The sequence below is a fragment of the Ictalurus furcatus genome, chromosome 10, assembly GCF_023375685.1.
Source record: "Ictalurus furcatus strain D&B chromosome 10, Billie_1.0, whole genome shotgun sequence".
NCBI classification, from domain to species: domain Eukaryota; kingdom Metazoa; phylum Chordata; class Actinopteri; order Siluriformes; family Ictaluridae; genus Ictalurus; species Ictalurus furcatus.
Window position 1 is genome coordinate 22876306 of NC_071264.1, and position 15772 is coordinate 22892077.

At 37.9% G+C, this 15772-nt stretch overlaps 1 protein-coding gene across 2 annotated transcripts in view; it reads left to right on the plus strand.

Annotated features, from left to right (window-relative positions):
• The first annotated feature begins 5430 nt into the window (after positions 1 to 5430).
• Positions 5431 to 15772, plus strand: part of LOC128613375 (NT-3 growth factor receptor-like) — an 81059-nt gene continuing 70717 nt past the window's right edge. The window contains exon 1 of one of the 2 annotated variants that reach the window (XM_053634082.1): positions 5431 to 6829. In XM_053634082.1, coding sequence (XP_053490057.1) covers positions 6591 to 6829 — 239 coding nt within the window. In that variant the 5' untranslated portion in view covers positions 5431 to 6590. The remainder of the gene's footprint in view (positions 6830 to 15772) is intronic. The other variant, XM_053634083.1, reaches the window with a different exon arrangement.

Here is a 15772-nt window from a genome sequence, read left to right on the forward strand (position 1 = left end):
AACAAGAAGTTAACCTTGCCCGTGTATCCGTGGATGTTTTCACAATTTCCTGTAATTACCGTGAGGTGTTCTGTTGCCTTAGGTATGTAAAGAAGAAATTAAACGTCTTAATACCATCCTCTGCTTATCACATAAGCAACACCCAATTGCCAGTGTGTGCACTATGTGTTATTCACTAAGACATCAGCAGTTTTTTACTCCAGATTACATTGTACCACTGGGGAAAAAATATATACATGTCACAGATTTCCCCTCGCACTGAGCGCTGGCACGAGCAGTACACTCAACAGCCTGTAGCAAGTCAACGCTTGCTTCCAGGTTTTCAGTGACTGTTTACTTTTGTGTGTTTTGTTTTGATTTCTGTCCTGTCTCCACCCCTCTTGTGTTATTGGTTATTTCCTAAATGTCTCAGCTGTTCTTGGTTCCCACTTTGATTTCGTTAATTATTTAAACCCCTCATGTGTCTTTGTTCAAATGTATTGTGTATTGTGAAGTATTGTGCTTTTCTGTGTTTTGCTGCCAGAGTCACACTAAGACTTCTAGGAAAAGAAAGTTTTCATGTTAGCCTTATTAAGTATGTTGGCTTAATCACATGACAATAATAGCAACACTTATGGGTAGGTATAAAACAATTATAGTATAAATATAGTGCAAATGTAATTGGATACCTGCTTCTGTTGATGGTTAAAAACCAAATAAACTGTTTTTTAAACTCCTTATTTGTTTATTTTTTCTATAATTATCCATATTGGCTTATGATTGCATTCCTATATTTACAGTAATGCAATATAAACCATTTTACTGAGTCTACAGCATGGTAAAAACCAACAAGGGTTTATGAATTCAGTCAGGTTAGTGAGTCGTGCACATGGGCAACACCATCGGGAGTGTTAGTCAAGTTAATGGAGGGTGCCAAATAAGCAGCAAGGGATTCTTCCAAGTGTGAACAGTACCTCCAGGCCATGTTGTTAGCAGCTGCCATGTCATGCATGCGTACCTTATTGCCTGTGTTTGGCAGGTGTGATAGACTGCAGCCAGGACCAAGCTATCACTGTGTGCCTAAAGGCTTGGTTGATAAAGCCTGAATATTTCACAATGGTCATAACTCCAATTCAAGCTAATGTGGGGGGTGGGGGGGGGGGGGTCTTCTGGATTCCAAACCTCTCTACAGAACAAAGAAGGTGTCAGAAGGTGTCAGAAGGTCGATAACAAAAAATATTGACACTACTGATTCTGACCTGCAAAAGCCACTATGTTTTCTTTATGTGAAGTGAGGTTTCCTGCAGAATTGTACCTGAAATAGCACTTTTACCTTCGTCTCCAGAAGTGCAATGTCATTCTCAGCAAACTGGCACACTGGCTGATACAGTCTTCGCTATTTTCACGTTCTTATCAAGAGATTGCATCAGCCTACCTGCTATTTTGTGATTGCCATTTTGAAATCGACTTGTACACCAGGTATTGCTGCATTGGAAGAAGTGCTGGAAAGTCAAATCGAAGATGAATTCAAGCTTTGCATAAAATTATAAAGAAAACAGGATGGTTCAGAGTTCAACGCTTTCTCGGCCTGGTCTTATGTCAAACTCCAAAAGCAGGATGTATGTTTTGCACTGTGGGCTGTCGTTATGTGGTCTGGTGCTCTCAATTCCTACTTTCTACCACTGTGTAGCTGTGCTCAGGTCAAATGCTTTCTTTGATCAATTACATGTGAACAGATTTTGAATAATGTATTATAACCACACATTTCTTTAGCAGTTATCAGCTCTTTCAGCTAATTCCATGTGCAGCTACCAAAATATAGTTAAGGCAGCACAATTAATCATATTTTAATCATGACCATGTTTTTTTTTTTGCTTTTTGGATGAATTGGTGATATTATTTAGGGTTATATCATTGGCTAGTGGCTAATAAATAATGCTTATTTATTTATTTATTTATTTATTTATTTAAATTGACTCTGGTGCATTAATCACATGCTTCCCAATTGTGTTTCTATTTAGCATTCAAAAGACCACTCGTTTTAATGTGCTTCATACTTTTTTGTCTGTACAGTGAATTTTGTACTTGACTATCTGTAGGACTGTTTGCTGTAGTTATTAAAATCTCACCATCTGGCACTTCCCAGAAGAGCATGGTTTTCCTTTTGAGTCTGGTTTCTCTCAAGGGCACTTCTTTCTTCCATCTCAGGGAGTTCATTCTGTCCCACTGTTGCCTCTGGCGTGTTCATTACGGATTGTTAGGGATTTCTGTAACACTGCTTTGTATCAAAGTGGTATACAAATAAAATAAAATAAAATAAAATGACATTTTATTGAATGTGCCAGTCTGCTTTTGAGTCATAGATTTATCCATGTAAAACACTACAAGCTTATAATATATCATTTGGAGGTTATTAGTAGCTGTAATTTCGATATTGAACATTAATAATCCTGATAATCTTTTCAGCCTCATATTGGAAGGTCCCAGTTGTTTGATTGATAGCAAAAGAGAGATGCAAATGCATTCATTTGTCATGAAAAGTCTAAATAAGTGACATAATACCGTGTAAGCATTATATTGTGTGCAGTTATCAATCTTGAAATATGTTCTATAGCTTTTGACAACTTTGGATTCCTTTCTGCACAGATTTTGCATCTCCACTGTAAGTCAGAGTGTGACTATCCTAAAAGCAGCAAATGTATTCATGATGATTTATTTATAGGCTGGATAGACAACCTCGGTGTCAGTCCGACAGGCCCAACTTGTGGATTGCAGAAAAGGACTGGAAAAAAAAAATCCCACTGTGTGTAGGAGTCTGCAAGACACCATGCTGGCTACAATTTCATTGTCAAGCTACAATGGAAATTCTTCTATTTTAATATAGTGCTAGGATTTTTTTTCTTTCACCCTGCCTCACACAACAAAATCTCTAATCCCCAAATACCCAATTAACAATTACAAACATGATATAACACCTACAGTATTCAGTTCAGGGACATAGGAAAAACATATGGAAAAGGCAACATGAGAATACACACACTCACACACACACACACACACACACACACACGCACACATACACACATTTTTAAGTGTTACATGCATATTAAATATAATCAACTCTTACTGAACACATTATATATAAATACCAAACACAGGAATCAACACAAAGCCCACATGCATTTCAATATTCAAGCATAAAAATATATCCAGAGTAAAACTGAATCAATTCCAAATTTTACATAGCATAGAAAAATAATACTAAACATTTAACCTATTAAACCTGATATACATGTATAGTCTGTGATCCAGGACTGCAATACAGGATCACTATCAAAAGTATCTAAATTAGCTTATCTTCGTCAGAGATACCAGAGTTTTCATTTTAATTAATCAACTTCTGTAACATCTAAGTTTCATGACACCATTGGGAAGCTTTTCTACTATAATAACCCATAATATATCAAAATAATATATCCAAACTATTGAGTCTATTAATTGAGATGTGTGTATATACTATATGGCCAAATGCATGTGAACAACTGACCATCACACCCATATGTGGTTCTTCCCCAATCTGTTGCCACAAAGTTTGAAGCACAGAATTGTATAAGATGTCTTTGTATACTGTAGCTTTACAATTTCCCTTCACTGGAACTAAGGGGCCGAACCCAATCATGTGCCAGCAAGACCGTGCCCGTGCATAAAAAGGTCCATAAAAACAGTGGAAGTTGTTGGACTGTGGGTGGAGTGGAAGAACTCGAGTGGTCTGCACAGAACTCTGACCTCAACCCCACTGAACACCATTGAGATGAACTGGAATGCTAATGGTACCCCAGACCTCCTCACCCAACATCAGTACCCGACCTCACTATTGCTCTTGTGGCCGAATGAACACAAATCCCAACAGCCACATTCCAAAATCTATTGGAAAGCCTTCTCAGAAGAGTGGAAGTAATTATAAGAGCAAAGGGTGGACTAACTCTAGAATGGGATGTTCAAAAAGCATATGTGGGTAGATGGTCAGGTGTCCAGAAACTTTTGTGTATATTGAGATGTGATTAAATGAGAGGTAAATTTCTTAATTTATATTTTTATTTCAAATACAGCAAACATACAATACACAGTATTTAGGGGACATGATGCGAGATGCAGAGCATTGTAAGTGGCTGGTCCAAGTTTTAGACATGGGGTGGCAAAGTATAAGAGTACACTTGAGGTGTCATCGCCTAGTTATGTATAGGACAGTGTTGCATTATTTGGTATAAAATGAATAACCACATAAAGACATTATTTGGCTGAATTGCACTCTTCTCCATGCATTTTTTTCCACCTCAGCTAGTAACATGAGTTTTGTTTTATGGATGCTGAGGTAACTTAGCTGTCAATGTATGACATGATCAGAAAGCATTTGATTTATCATAAAACTTGCCTCAGGTGTTGTCACTAATTGTAGACCTACCAGACTGATAAAATATAAAACTTTTCTAACTAGGCTAGTTTGGTGTCACTAGCCAAGAGGAGGGACAACTAAGCTATCACTGTATGGGTTTAGCTGCTACAGACCCATGCAAAGTACATTATCTTTCCTTATGCTCTGCTCATATCATGTTCACGTAAACTGGAACTCATATAGACATTTACACACCTTGTTTTCCTGCTCAGCATCAGAGGGTGTTAGTGTTTTAGTTTAAACCATTTTACTAATCAGTGTATATCCCTTTTTCCTCACACTGACTGTGTGATGTAGCGTTTGGCAGAATTGAGAGCTGTCAGCCAATAAGACGCATATACGTGTTTCCACGTATTTTCCTGTAAACCCTGTCTAATTGGTCTCACCTCCGTTCAATGGAGATATAAAATTACAACACCGCCTCTTCTTTTACTGACATTCAGTTACATAGTGACAAACCGCTCCAAGTGGATAATTATTCGGGCTACAACCCCGAATACCCAGGACAGGTTACGCTCCTGGGAGTAACTGAACTTTCCAAGACCTTAATATTCAGTGTGAGGTTAGAGTTGAGGCAGCAAGCTTGACCCTGATTAAGTTCATTCTCAACATGAGGAATTTACTGTTATATACAGGGTTGCACCAAATATTAAACCTTATGATCAAGACTGCATTAAAGCATCGTTTAAGCCTGGTGTTAATACACTCTCAGAAAAAAAGGTACCAAATTATCCTTGTCCTTGTTGCTGGGGTAATACCGTCAAGAGTTAGTTTTTTTTGTACCTTCAGCATTTACAGTATCTTATACCTTTAATTAACATCAATTCAAGGTACGTATAGTAATTGGACCTTAATGATCCATTTAACTCTTTACTCTAAAATTATAAAAAATATTTATGAATTTATGAATTTATGCAATAGAGCAGTAGTGAGGTGTTTATGTGCCGAAACCCTTGGTAGGACAATTGCGATACGGAGGAAAATTGTGAGACCACCAGCCCTCTTCAAATCACTGCTTCAAACTCAAGTTTAAATAAATAACGTGGAACCATTTTTATGCTAGAAAAAATTATCTCAAACGTAAAATTGTTGCTTTAATAATCACAGATTTTAATCAGATGCTACAATTTTGATCCAAGTTCATGATCAATAATTTGTTAAGCTATGTTTAAAACTAAATGATGGAGGGAAATGAAACCAAATACTTGATTATATCTGAACTCTGTTTACTCTATGCTTGGTTGTGGGTGTTCTTATATGAAATTATAACTTCTATACACAGCAGGTGTTGATTCAACAAAAGAGATTTTTTTTTTACTTTCTTCGGTGCTTATTTTAGACCTTCACGGCGTCAGTCGTGATCTCTCTCACTCTCTTCCTCCATCTCTCTCTCCCCCTTCCTCCTTTCCTCTCCTTCCATCTCTCATGCTTTTTCCGCTTTTCTCTCGCTCTCTTCCTCCATCTCTCTCTCTTTGTCTCCCTCTCTCCACCCCGTTTCTCTCTCTTCCTCATTTACTCTCCTTCCATCTCTCTTTCTCCCCCTCTCTCTCCACCCTGTTTCCATCTCTCTCTTTGTCCTTTCCTCTCCTTCCATCTCTCTCTTCCTTCTTTCTCTCACTCTCTTCGTACATCTCTCTCTCCCCCCTCTCTTTCTCCATTCCTCTCCTTCCAGCTCTCTCTCCACCTGTTTCTCTCTCTCTTCCTCCTTTCCTTTCCTTCCATCTCTCTTCCTCCTTTCTCTCACTCTTCCTCCATCTCTCTCTCTTTCCATCTCTCACTCTCTCTTCCTCTTTTCTCTCACTCTCTCTCTCTCCACCCCGTCTCTCTCTCTCTCTCTCTCTCTCTGTCCAGGAGGTGGGTCTTCATGCTCTTGCTTGCTGTCAGTACTCTCAGCATCACTGCGCTCCTCAGCCTCCTCCTGTCATGGACTGTGGAGAGAAAAGCCGGTGCTATTCTTTCACCTTGTCTTCATAACGGAATACTTTCCAAAAGACATTTTTTTTTTAACATCAAGGATTTTTTTTCCCCCTTCCACTAATCTTTCTCACCCCATCTCATCATGTACACAGGCGCTCTTATGTAGCCCAAACCGCATTCAGACACGGCACACGTTTTCCCCTATTTTTTCCCCCCGGATTCGTTAACTCGGTTTTGGACCATGGATGTTGGGCTGTGTTTCGTGCCGCTTTTGAGGATTTTGCTGCTTTCCAGCGTCTTTCATGGCTGTGTGTTCTCGGTGCTCGACTGCCCACCGGCCTGCACCTGTTCCTCCACCGACATTTACTGCAATAAATCGGACGGGGGGAATTTCTTCCCTCTGCTCGCTCTGCAGGACAGCAACAACGGCAGCAGCGGCGGCGGAGACATCGAAGACCTGTTCAGAAACATCACCACCATGTAATTATGCTCTCCTTTTCATTTCATTTCCACGGAAATTCTCTTTTCCAGCCCTAACCAAAACTAACTCCACTGGCGTTATAACGGCTCCTCTGGCCGCGCTTGCTAACTTCTCTTCCGTCCTTTTTCTGATAGGTTGGTCACTATAGCAACACATTTAGGCTGCTGCTGCGGGCTACAACAAGGGGAATTACTTACATAAAGTAGTTATATATTTATATTTATGCTGAAATATTGTTTTTTTTAGTGAAATCTTAAAAAAGAAAGTACCAGAGAAATAAAATACAGTAGTTAAACCGTCAGCGAGTTTTGGTCGGTTATCGATACCGTGTAGCTTGGCGGTGTTTGAGGGGAATAAAAACAGCAGCATCATTATTCGCTAACATCTAGCTAAGCAAATGTTGAACAATGTAGCATCATTATAACAATTTATTAATGAAACAAATAATAACTACTTGTTAAACATAAGTGTGTTATTGGCTAGCTCATTATTTTATCAATATATCCTATTGCTAGGTTCAGTTTCTTACCATTCAGCGTCTAAACTGAACAGTTTGACACACAGAAACAGGGTTTTTTTTTTTGGTGGTAACAATAAACGCTACGTGCCGTTACTTCTTTTATTTATTTATTTATTTATATTTCTCTCCACTGCGGAAAAATACTCATCCCTTCTGATAGCTAACCCCGAGTGATTTCACGGGCTGAATCCCAAAATGTCTGTCTGTTGCACGTATAGAGCACTAGGTATGATGTAGAAACTATTATTTCGTACCCTGTTTACTGCACTCAAATATAGAAAGGAAGGAGCTATTTGAGATTCGGGTACGAATGTTGTATGAAAAGATAAGATGTGAGAGATTAAGTAAATATTGACCATAATTTAGGCTATTTAATGTGTTAATTCGATAGTAATTGCTGCTCAAAGGTCTGGGTCAAGCTGGGAGTAGTAGGTGTTAAATTAACACTGGGCTTTTTGCTGTGTATTCCCAGTTGACCACAGCATGGTCACAGCATTATCTTTGCTTTCGGTTATGTTTAATGTCAATGTCACAAAACAAATAGGCACTTACTACATTTTTACCCCCCCCCCCCTTTTTAAAGTGATTTATTATTATTACTACTACTATTATTATTATTATTATTTTAATTATTATTATTATTATTATTATTATTATTATTATTATTATTATTCTTTTTATGTGCATCAATCCAGGACACAAAAGAGATCTTCTCCATTCCTGTAACTCCAATATTCAACCCAAATTAGATTAATTTAGGTATTTTTTTTTTTATGTTAAAAGCAGCACAGTGGTGTCCACACAGCCAAGAATATGTCCCAAGATGTATATAATCTTTACAATGTGCTAAAATATCCCACGTCACTTCTTTTTATTAGTTAATGTCTGTTTTAATGGTAGCCCATAACTTCTCTATGCAGCCTCTTTAAAAAAAATCCACTAAAGCAACAGAACCATCTGCTGAAAGATATGTGCTTTGAGATGGTTAAATTGCACTGCATTACATAATGTTCACTGTCCGCACGTAGACATTGCTTTTCTTCCAATCAGCAACAAGTCCCATATATCTCCAGCAAGAAAGCAGAAAGCAGTACATGTATTCAGGACTCTCAGCTGCATCTTAATTTGCATGCTGTCTTGAAGAATTGTGACCAACATTAGAAGACAAGGAATGCAAAATACATACCTTTCTAGTGTGAGACATGGCAAGTCTGAATAGTGAATACCTAATATGTCACGAAAGAGCCTGTGACGTTGTTGGTGTAGGTTGAAATGATTTTGATTAAATGTGCAGTGTCAGTGCAGTTCCACATGAGAACAAAAGGAGCCTGAGTGTATTCTGTTAGGATGTCTACCTGTAACACTTGCATAGACATAAATGCTAAGTCTCTTTATTAGGGTTTATCCAAGAGTACTTTTCAAATAAGCAGAACATTTTGGTAAGTCAGCAATACCATGCAGTATAGGGCTGTTTTACGTTTTTTGTTTTTGTCCTTCTCTCCACTGTGGTAAAGGAAATAGCTCCCCAAATGGCTCCCTGCTAGACATATTGTCAGCTACATATGGTGTAGAAGCCATTACTTCATTCCTGGGGTAATGCACTTAAATAAGGTGCTCTGAGCCATTTGGGAAGCATTTTTTTAGACATAGCCATAATGCATGGCTGGGGTCAAAACACAGGATGACGGAAAGTCCTAATCGCCGTCACAGCAGGAAGGAAAAGGTCAAATCTAATGTCTTGAACTAAAAACAGAAGAATTAGTTACTTAGGGAAGTAAAACAAGGAAAATAAGGAACTTTCAACATTTTAAAATACATCTTACAACACTTGTTTTAGTACAGCAGTACTAAGAGGTATTTAGAAAATTCCTACATCCAGTAAAGATAAGTGATAGCTATGGTCTGTCATAACTTTATGCAATAAAATATACCCTTCACAATACACTATACGTAAATGAACATTTATCGCAACTTCATAAAATACACTTATCATCTGTAGAAGTCCAATACTATACAACAAACCGTAAATCCTCCCATAAGCTTCATTTAATTTTTTGTGATTAGTTTATTGTAACATTAAGGGTGAAAACTGTGGTCCAACTGGTCACAAAGGCATTACGAGTGCGACTGGATGATCTACAGATACTACAGAGATGGCACTTATTTCTGAGTTAGAAAGTGTATCACTGAAGCCCAATATTCTTGGTCAGAAATGTACTACTAGCTAGCTAACTATGGCTTTGAATGCACACAGTGATGTGTGGAAACACTAACAAAACCTAAAAGTGCTAAACAAATAAAATTGAATTGAGTTGAACAACTAAGTTAATACCCAAAATGTTAACCAAATGTTGAATCCACAAAAGGTAATTCATGGCACACTTCCAATTGAAATGATTAGAAAAGGCTTTATTTAAATGACTATTTCATAGTAGAAATATAAAAAAGGGGAAGTAATGGGCTGCAGCCGTGTCAAAGAACACTTTCCTAATTCAACATGGCTTAATCAAGATATAATCCTCACCAGACCAGCTTTGATTGTGCATGTTACACGTTAAGTGACTTTGGGTTGAAAACTGAGCTCCAACTACAGTATACTCTCCAGGCATGTAAACATGAATGATGTTAGTGCTGTTTTTTGTTAGCCATATAATTAATCCGGGTGCTCCAGTGCTATCCACTAGCATGCCTAATTCATTATTGTAAATTATGATCAAAAAGTAACAGTAATCTATTTATCATCAAAGTCACTGGAATGGGTTTAAATCTAACAAAGTGTCATTGGAGTTTGCTGATTATTTAGATGGCAAATGGGAAACTAATTCACCTTTCAGCACAGAAAGTGTTTACTAAGTTCAAAACAATCTACAGCAATGTTAAGACAAACACCAAAGCTGTTCTCTTGTGTGGGTGTCATTCCCTGAGAGGTTTGATGAATGTCATGACAAATCACCAAAATGGCTCCTGAGTAATTTAGGCCTTTTAATATGAACATGTGAAAGGAACATTGAAAATCTGTCTGTTAATAAATCATCTTTTAATAAATGGCCACATTATCCTGGGTTAGAATCAGAGCTTGTCTGTACTTTCAACACCATGGACAGCTCCCCTCTACTGACACTGTCTATCTATCTATCTATCTATACTGTGCCTTGCTGTACAGTATTTCATGATGAAAGTGATGTACTTGTGACTTGTGAACACACTTTGGACTACCGTGCTGAATTTGAGAATAAAGAATGATGTGTTAGAATGATAGAGTCTGGCGTGTTGGCACGGCTGAGTGCAATCGTACGCAACAGCCTGCGAGTTATAAAACAATTTGTAAAACTGCAAGTATGTCACCATCCCCAGATGTCTACACTTTCGCCTATTCATGTGTTAATTCGTGATGAGGCTCTTTAGACATTGAAATGTTTGAAGAAATAAAACTTTTAGAACACTTCTGTTTGGAAAATAAACTCTTTATGCAGCATCTTTAGTCCCAAAGTAGATCTCATTGTTGCAGTATCTTGCATTCAGTGCTTAACAGTGTATAGAACCAAAATTCCACTGTTATTGACACCAACCAAAATATGGCTGAATCAATCTGAATCTCATGATTCAGATTGAAGAAGAAACATCCAAGCATATATTTTTACTTCTTACTTTGGAAGTAACACATGCATTTTCCTATCTTTACAACTTGGTGGGTCCAGACTTACAGTACGTTCCCCAAACCTTAATATACATTTGTTATTAGTTTCATTGTCACTGGTAGTAATTACCAATAATATGCTTGACATGAATAGCTAAATAATTCAATTAAAGTTTATTTAAATAGCACTTTTAACAAATACACATTGTCACAAAAGCAGCTTTACAGAAATCAGCTCAGAGTTTAAGGGGTTAATCAACTATTCAATTTAGGAGACAAGCACAGTCAAATTCAAAAAGAAAGCCAGACCCAAGTGCAGTAATTACTGCTCTTGCTACTGCCTGTAGAAGTAAAAGTTTGTTCAACTCGATCTTTGTGTTATCTTGCTAACTAGGTCAGGGCTGCCATCTGAGAATTAGGAGGAGCATTGGGGCTCAACTCCATGTCAAGCCAAGCTGCAGCAAAAACTGGCTGTGCATGTGACCCTACTTATCCCATGCATCATCACACACACACACACACACACACACACACACACACACACAAAAACACAAACACACAAACACACAAACACACACATCTGAAAAGTGCTGGTAGAAGTTGCCTTCATGAACTTGGCCTAGCACCATTTTCAGCTATACTGACTGAAGTAAAAGCGTGGCTGGTGGAAGCTGGTGCTACGTCAGTATGAAAGACCTTCTATGAGCCATCTGCAGAGGCTCCACTTTTACTCAGGAATATAAATGAAGAACCTTCTTAGGCAACAATCAAAAGACACATTGATAACCTGTGCGGAGGGGAAGCAACCACAATCTGAGAGGGAAGGGGTTATGGTCAGAGAATGAGGCTGGCACTTTTGAAGTAATGTCACTGTGTTTCAAATGGTTGTCATTATATACATAGAGAAGATATAAAAAGTCTATACTCCACCGTTTAAATTGCAGGTTTTTGTGCTGTAAAACATTAAACTAAGCTAAATCATGTCAGATCTTTTTCCACCTTTAATGTGAAATAGCAACCAACAAAACCAACAAAAAAGGAAAAGAAAAATTAATTACAATAACCTTGCTCCATAAGTGTACACACTCATTTATAAAGGATCATGTGACCATGATCAGAATTAACCAATCATGTTGAAACTCATGTACAAAAGTAATCATCGTACAACTGTAATCAATTAAGTAATTCTGATTAACCCCAAAGAAAGCTGTTTCTGTAGGATTTTCTTACATCGTCTTGGTTTTATCCGACTGCTGAGGCCATGATCTAAAAAGAAAGCATATGCAGGATTTTATTTTCAAAAGGTATTGATTAGGAGAGGGGTACAAAAGAATGTCCAAAACATTAGATGTACCACAGAACACAGTGAAGCCCTCTTCAACAAATGGAGAAAAGGGGGCAAATGGAGAAAAGGGGGAAAAAGTGCCATTTCTAAAAACAGGACGCCAGTGCCAAATTGATGGAAAGACAAGAGGAACACATAGAGTCCTACGGCAACGTTAAAGGAGCTGCAGGAATATCTGGCAAGTGCTGGTCACTCCCTGCATGTGACAACAATCTCTAATTGTCTTCACATATGTGGGCTAAGGGGTAGGGTGGCTAGACAGGAGTCTTGTGAAAAAAAAAGATCCAAGACCCCAAACCATCTGGCAAAATGTGTTATGGTTTGATGAGACCAAGGTATAATATTTAGGGCATAATTCTAAAAGATACATTTGCCGCAAAACCAAGACAGCTTATCACCCAAAGAACACCACACTTATGGTAAAGCATGGTGATGGCAGCATCATTTTATGGGTCAATTTGATTGGTTTAGAGCATTTTTGCAAGGAAGAGTGAAATACAATTTCCAAAGGAAGATGTGCTAAGTTGGTAGACTCTTACCCAAAAAGAATGAGCGCTGTATTACAAGCAAAAGGTGCTTTAACAAAGTATTGGTTATTGGATATTCACACTTGTGCAACCCAGTTGTTGTCATTTTTTCTTTTTTCCCTAAAACGTATTTTGTCTCGTTTCTTTTCACTTGAATTTTGTTGGTCGCTATATCACATTAAGGGTGAAAAAAGATCTGACATGATTTATCTTGGTTTCATTTTTTTTTTTACATCACAAACAACCTGCCATTTTAACAGGAGTGTGTAGACTTTTTATATTTACTGTATGTGCAGTACAACAGAATGCTTTAATTTCATTGAAATAATGAGTAAGCCACTGGAGTCACTTCAACTGTACAGTGGCCATCTGTCATTTCAAGGATTTGGACTCTCAATTGTTCATTCAATAGTATAGAGCCGTATCCAGACACACTGGACAAAAGAAGAACAAAAAAAGAAAAAAAGAAGATATATCTAACTATGGTACATAACAGGAAACCTTTTAAAACATGTCTATGGTACATGTCCACCTGCACAATTTGTTAATGCTGTGATTACTTCTGGTTGGTGTTTCTATGGTATCTCTATAAACGTGATTCAACATGGTCTGACACTCATAAAGGTGTGACTCCAGTCACATAACAACCTACATAGTTTCATGTTAGGTTAAGATGCATTAGACTTTCATATGAATTCAAAGAAAATCCAACCACATTGCCCTTTTTCAGCTTAATTCATCAGGTTGTTTCATTCAGTTAGGTTTGTTTCATTTCACCTGATAGCAGCATGTAAGAATAAACTGTAGATGGGCTTGAGAGTGATGCAACAGAAGCGTTTGTCACAAGTGACTGGGAGTCCAAGAAAGCATAATTGGTCGTGCCTTTATATTTTTCCAAAATCAGGAAATGGTGTACACTTTATCTCAGAAGCACAGATGACACCCAAAAAAATGCTGTATATCTAAGCAACCTTCACCCAATATTCAGGAAATAAATCTCTTCATGTAGCAAAAGTAATATACTGTATATTGTGGACTACAAATAGGTGTGACGGGCCACTTTTTAATTACACATTCTAGTTTGGTTAGCCTTGACACTACTAAGCCACCCCAAAGTAATAATAATTTGGTGAGGGTTATTGCAAGACTGGGTGGGAGTACAAAAAAAAGCACAAACTGTCAGTGCACAAGGAAACACACTAATCTGTTCCAAATGAATTTGAAAAATGTTACATAAGCTGAGGAGCTTTTATTTTTAACCACACGGTGTCTTGTGTTAACTCCCTACAATATACACAGCACAATGTCCTCTGTTAACTGCAGTTTCAGTATTCAATTGGCTTAAACATACTGTAGAGTTCAAAAGCCTTCATATTTGACTTACAAGGCAACAGATTTATCCTTAGTCAACACAAAAAAGGAGAGATGATACCTGATGAAAGATCAGCACGTGGTCATGTTACATGACGTCTTAAATATGTGTAGGTATAAAAGAGAAGCTACATCTACCTTATTCTTGCTGATGATCTAGACAGCTAGGTCAACACCCATGCCCCTACCAGATGTTTCCTGTGTGCCATACCTACTTCTTTAATTGCTCACAGAGAAAAGGAGCAGTATACTCACTTTCCAGGGTAAGGGTCATCACATGGCATGAGTGGCGCAGAGGTACCATATGTTGTGTACTACAAATAGGCAAGGAAGATTAAAGGGGCAGTTTGTCATTTTTGCCATACAGTGGGTCCTTCTGCTTATATTTTTCTGACCCAGAAACAGACTCTAGTCCAGTTATAACAGAACTGAACTCAGCCTGTTTTCCTTAAAATGACAACTCTCAAGGTCTATGTAGTTTCGACAGAGGTAGAGCACTGGGTCAATTAGAGAGCTATTGGAATTTATATCATAAGCAGATAAATATTACAAATTGTCCCTTTAACTATGGGCCTCTTTTTATATATATTGGAAGTGTTTATGGGTTGCTGTGTTCCAATGATAGAAAGGTTAAAAGTTTAAATAGCAGGTTTGCTCAAGAGCCACTGTGATGCTGGATACATTCGTTCATCATTCATGGTCAGGATCATTATAGATACAGAGCCTATTGCAGAAACATTGAACACAAGGCAGGAACACACCGAGGATGGAATGCTGGTTCATTGCAGGGCACCTTGCACACAAACATTCACAGTCATTCACAGCTAGGGCCAATTTAGAGTAGCCAATCCACCAACCATCATGTTTATATGAGAAACTTGAATAACCAGAGGAAACCCACATGGACGCAGGAAGAGTATGCCACGCTGTTGGATGTCCGTGACAATATTGGAATGTTGCACCACGGTTGCAACAACAACAACAACAACAACAACAACAAAAACTGGTGTTAATTCAAAGCTCAAATTTTGGTTACTACATGAGGAAACAAAAGTGGTAAATAGTGTCATTTAGCATGACTCTTTTTTTAAAGGAGATAACTGTTAATACTTTGTGACTCCTGAACTCATGGTTGATTTCAAAGAGCCCTTAGGCACTATCTACCAGATTACAGGTGCATAATGACATCCCCACCATGTTTCATTACCTCTATTGAGGAATACTAGGTTTCAAAAGAACAGGGAGGTGCATTATTGGCACTGATAGCATGTAACAGCATTCACAACGCAGCATGCACTTGCAATTAGGAGCAACAGCATGTTGCCTGATCAGCACCCTGTAGTATCAATGTTTTTTTTGTTCTTGTCATGTTGTTCTGAATAATTCTGGCAATATAAGAAGATCATAGGCAGTGAACAGGAAAATGTATTTTGCTAGCATTTGACAGTTAAAATGGAAATAAGTGTGCAGAACATCTAATAAAAAGGTCACATCAGGAAATAATCATCGGTTAATTGTTTATGCATGGAGTGAGAGGGACAG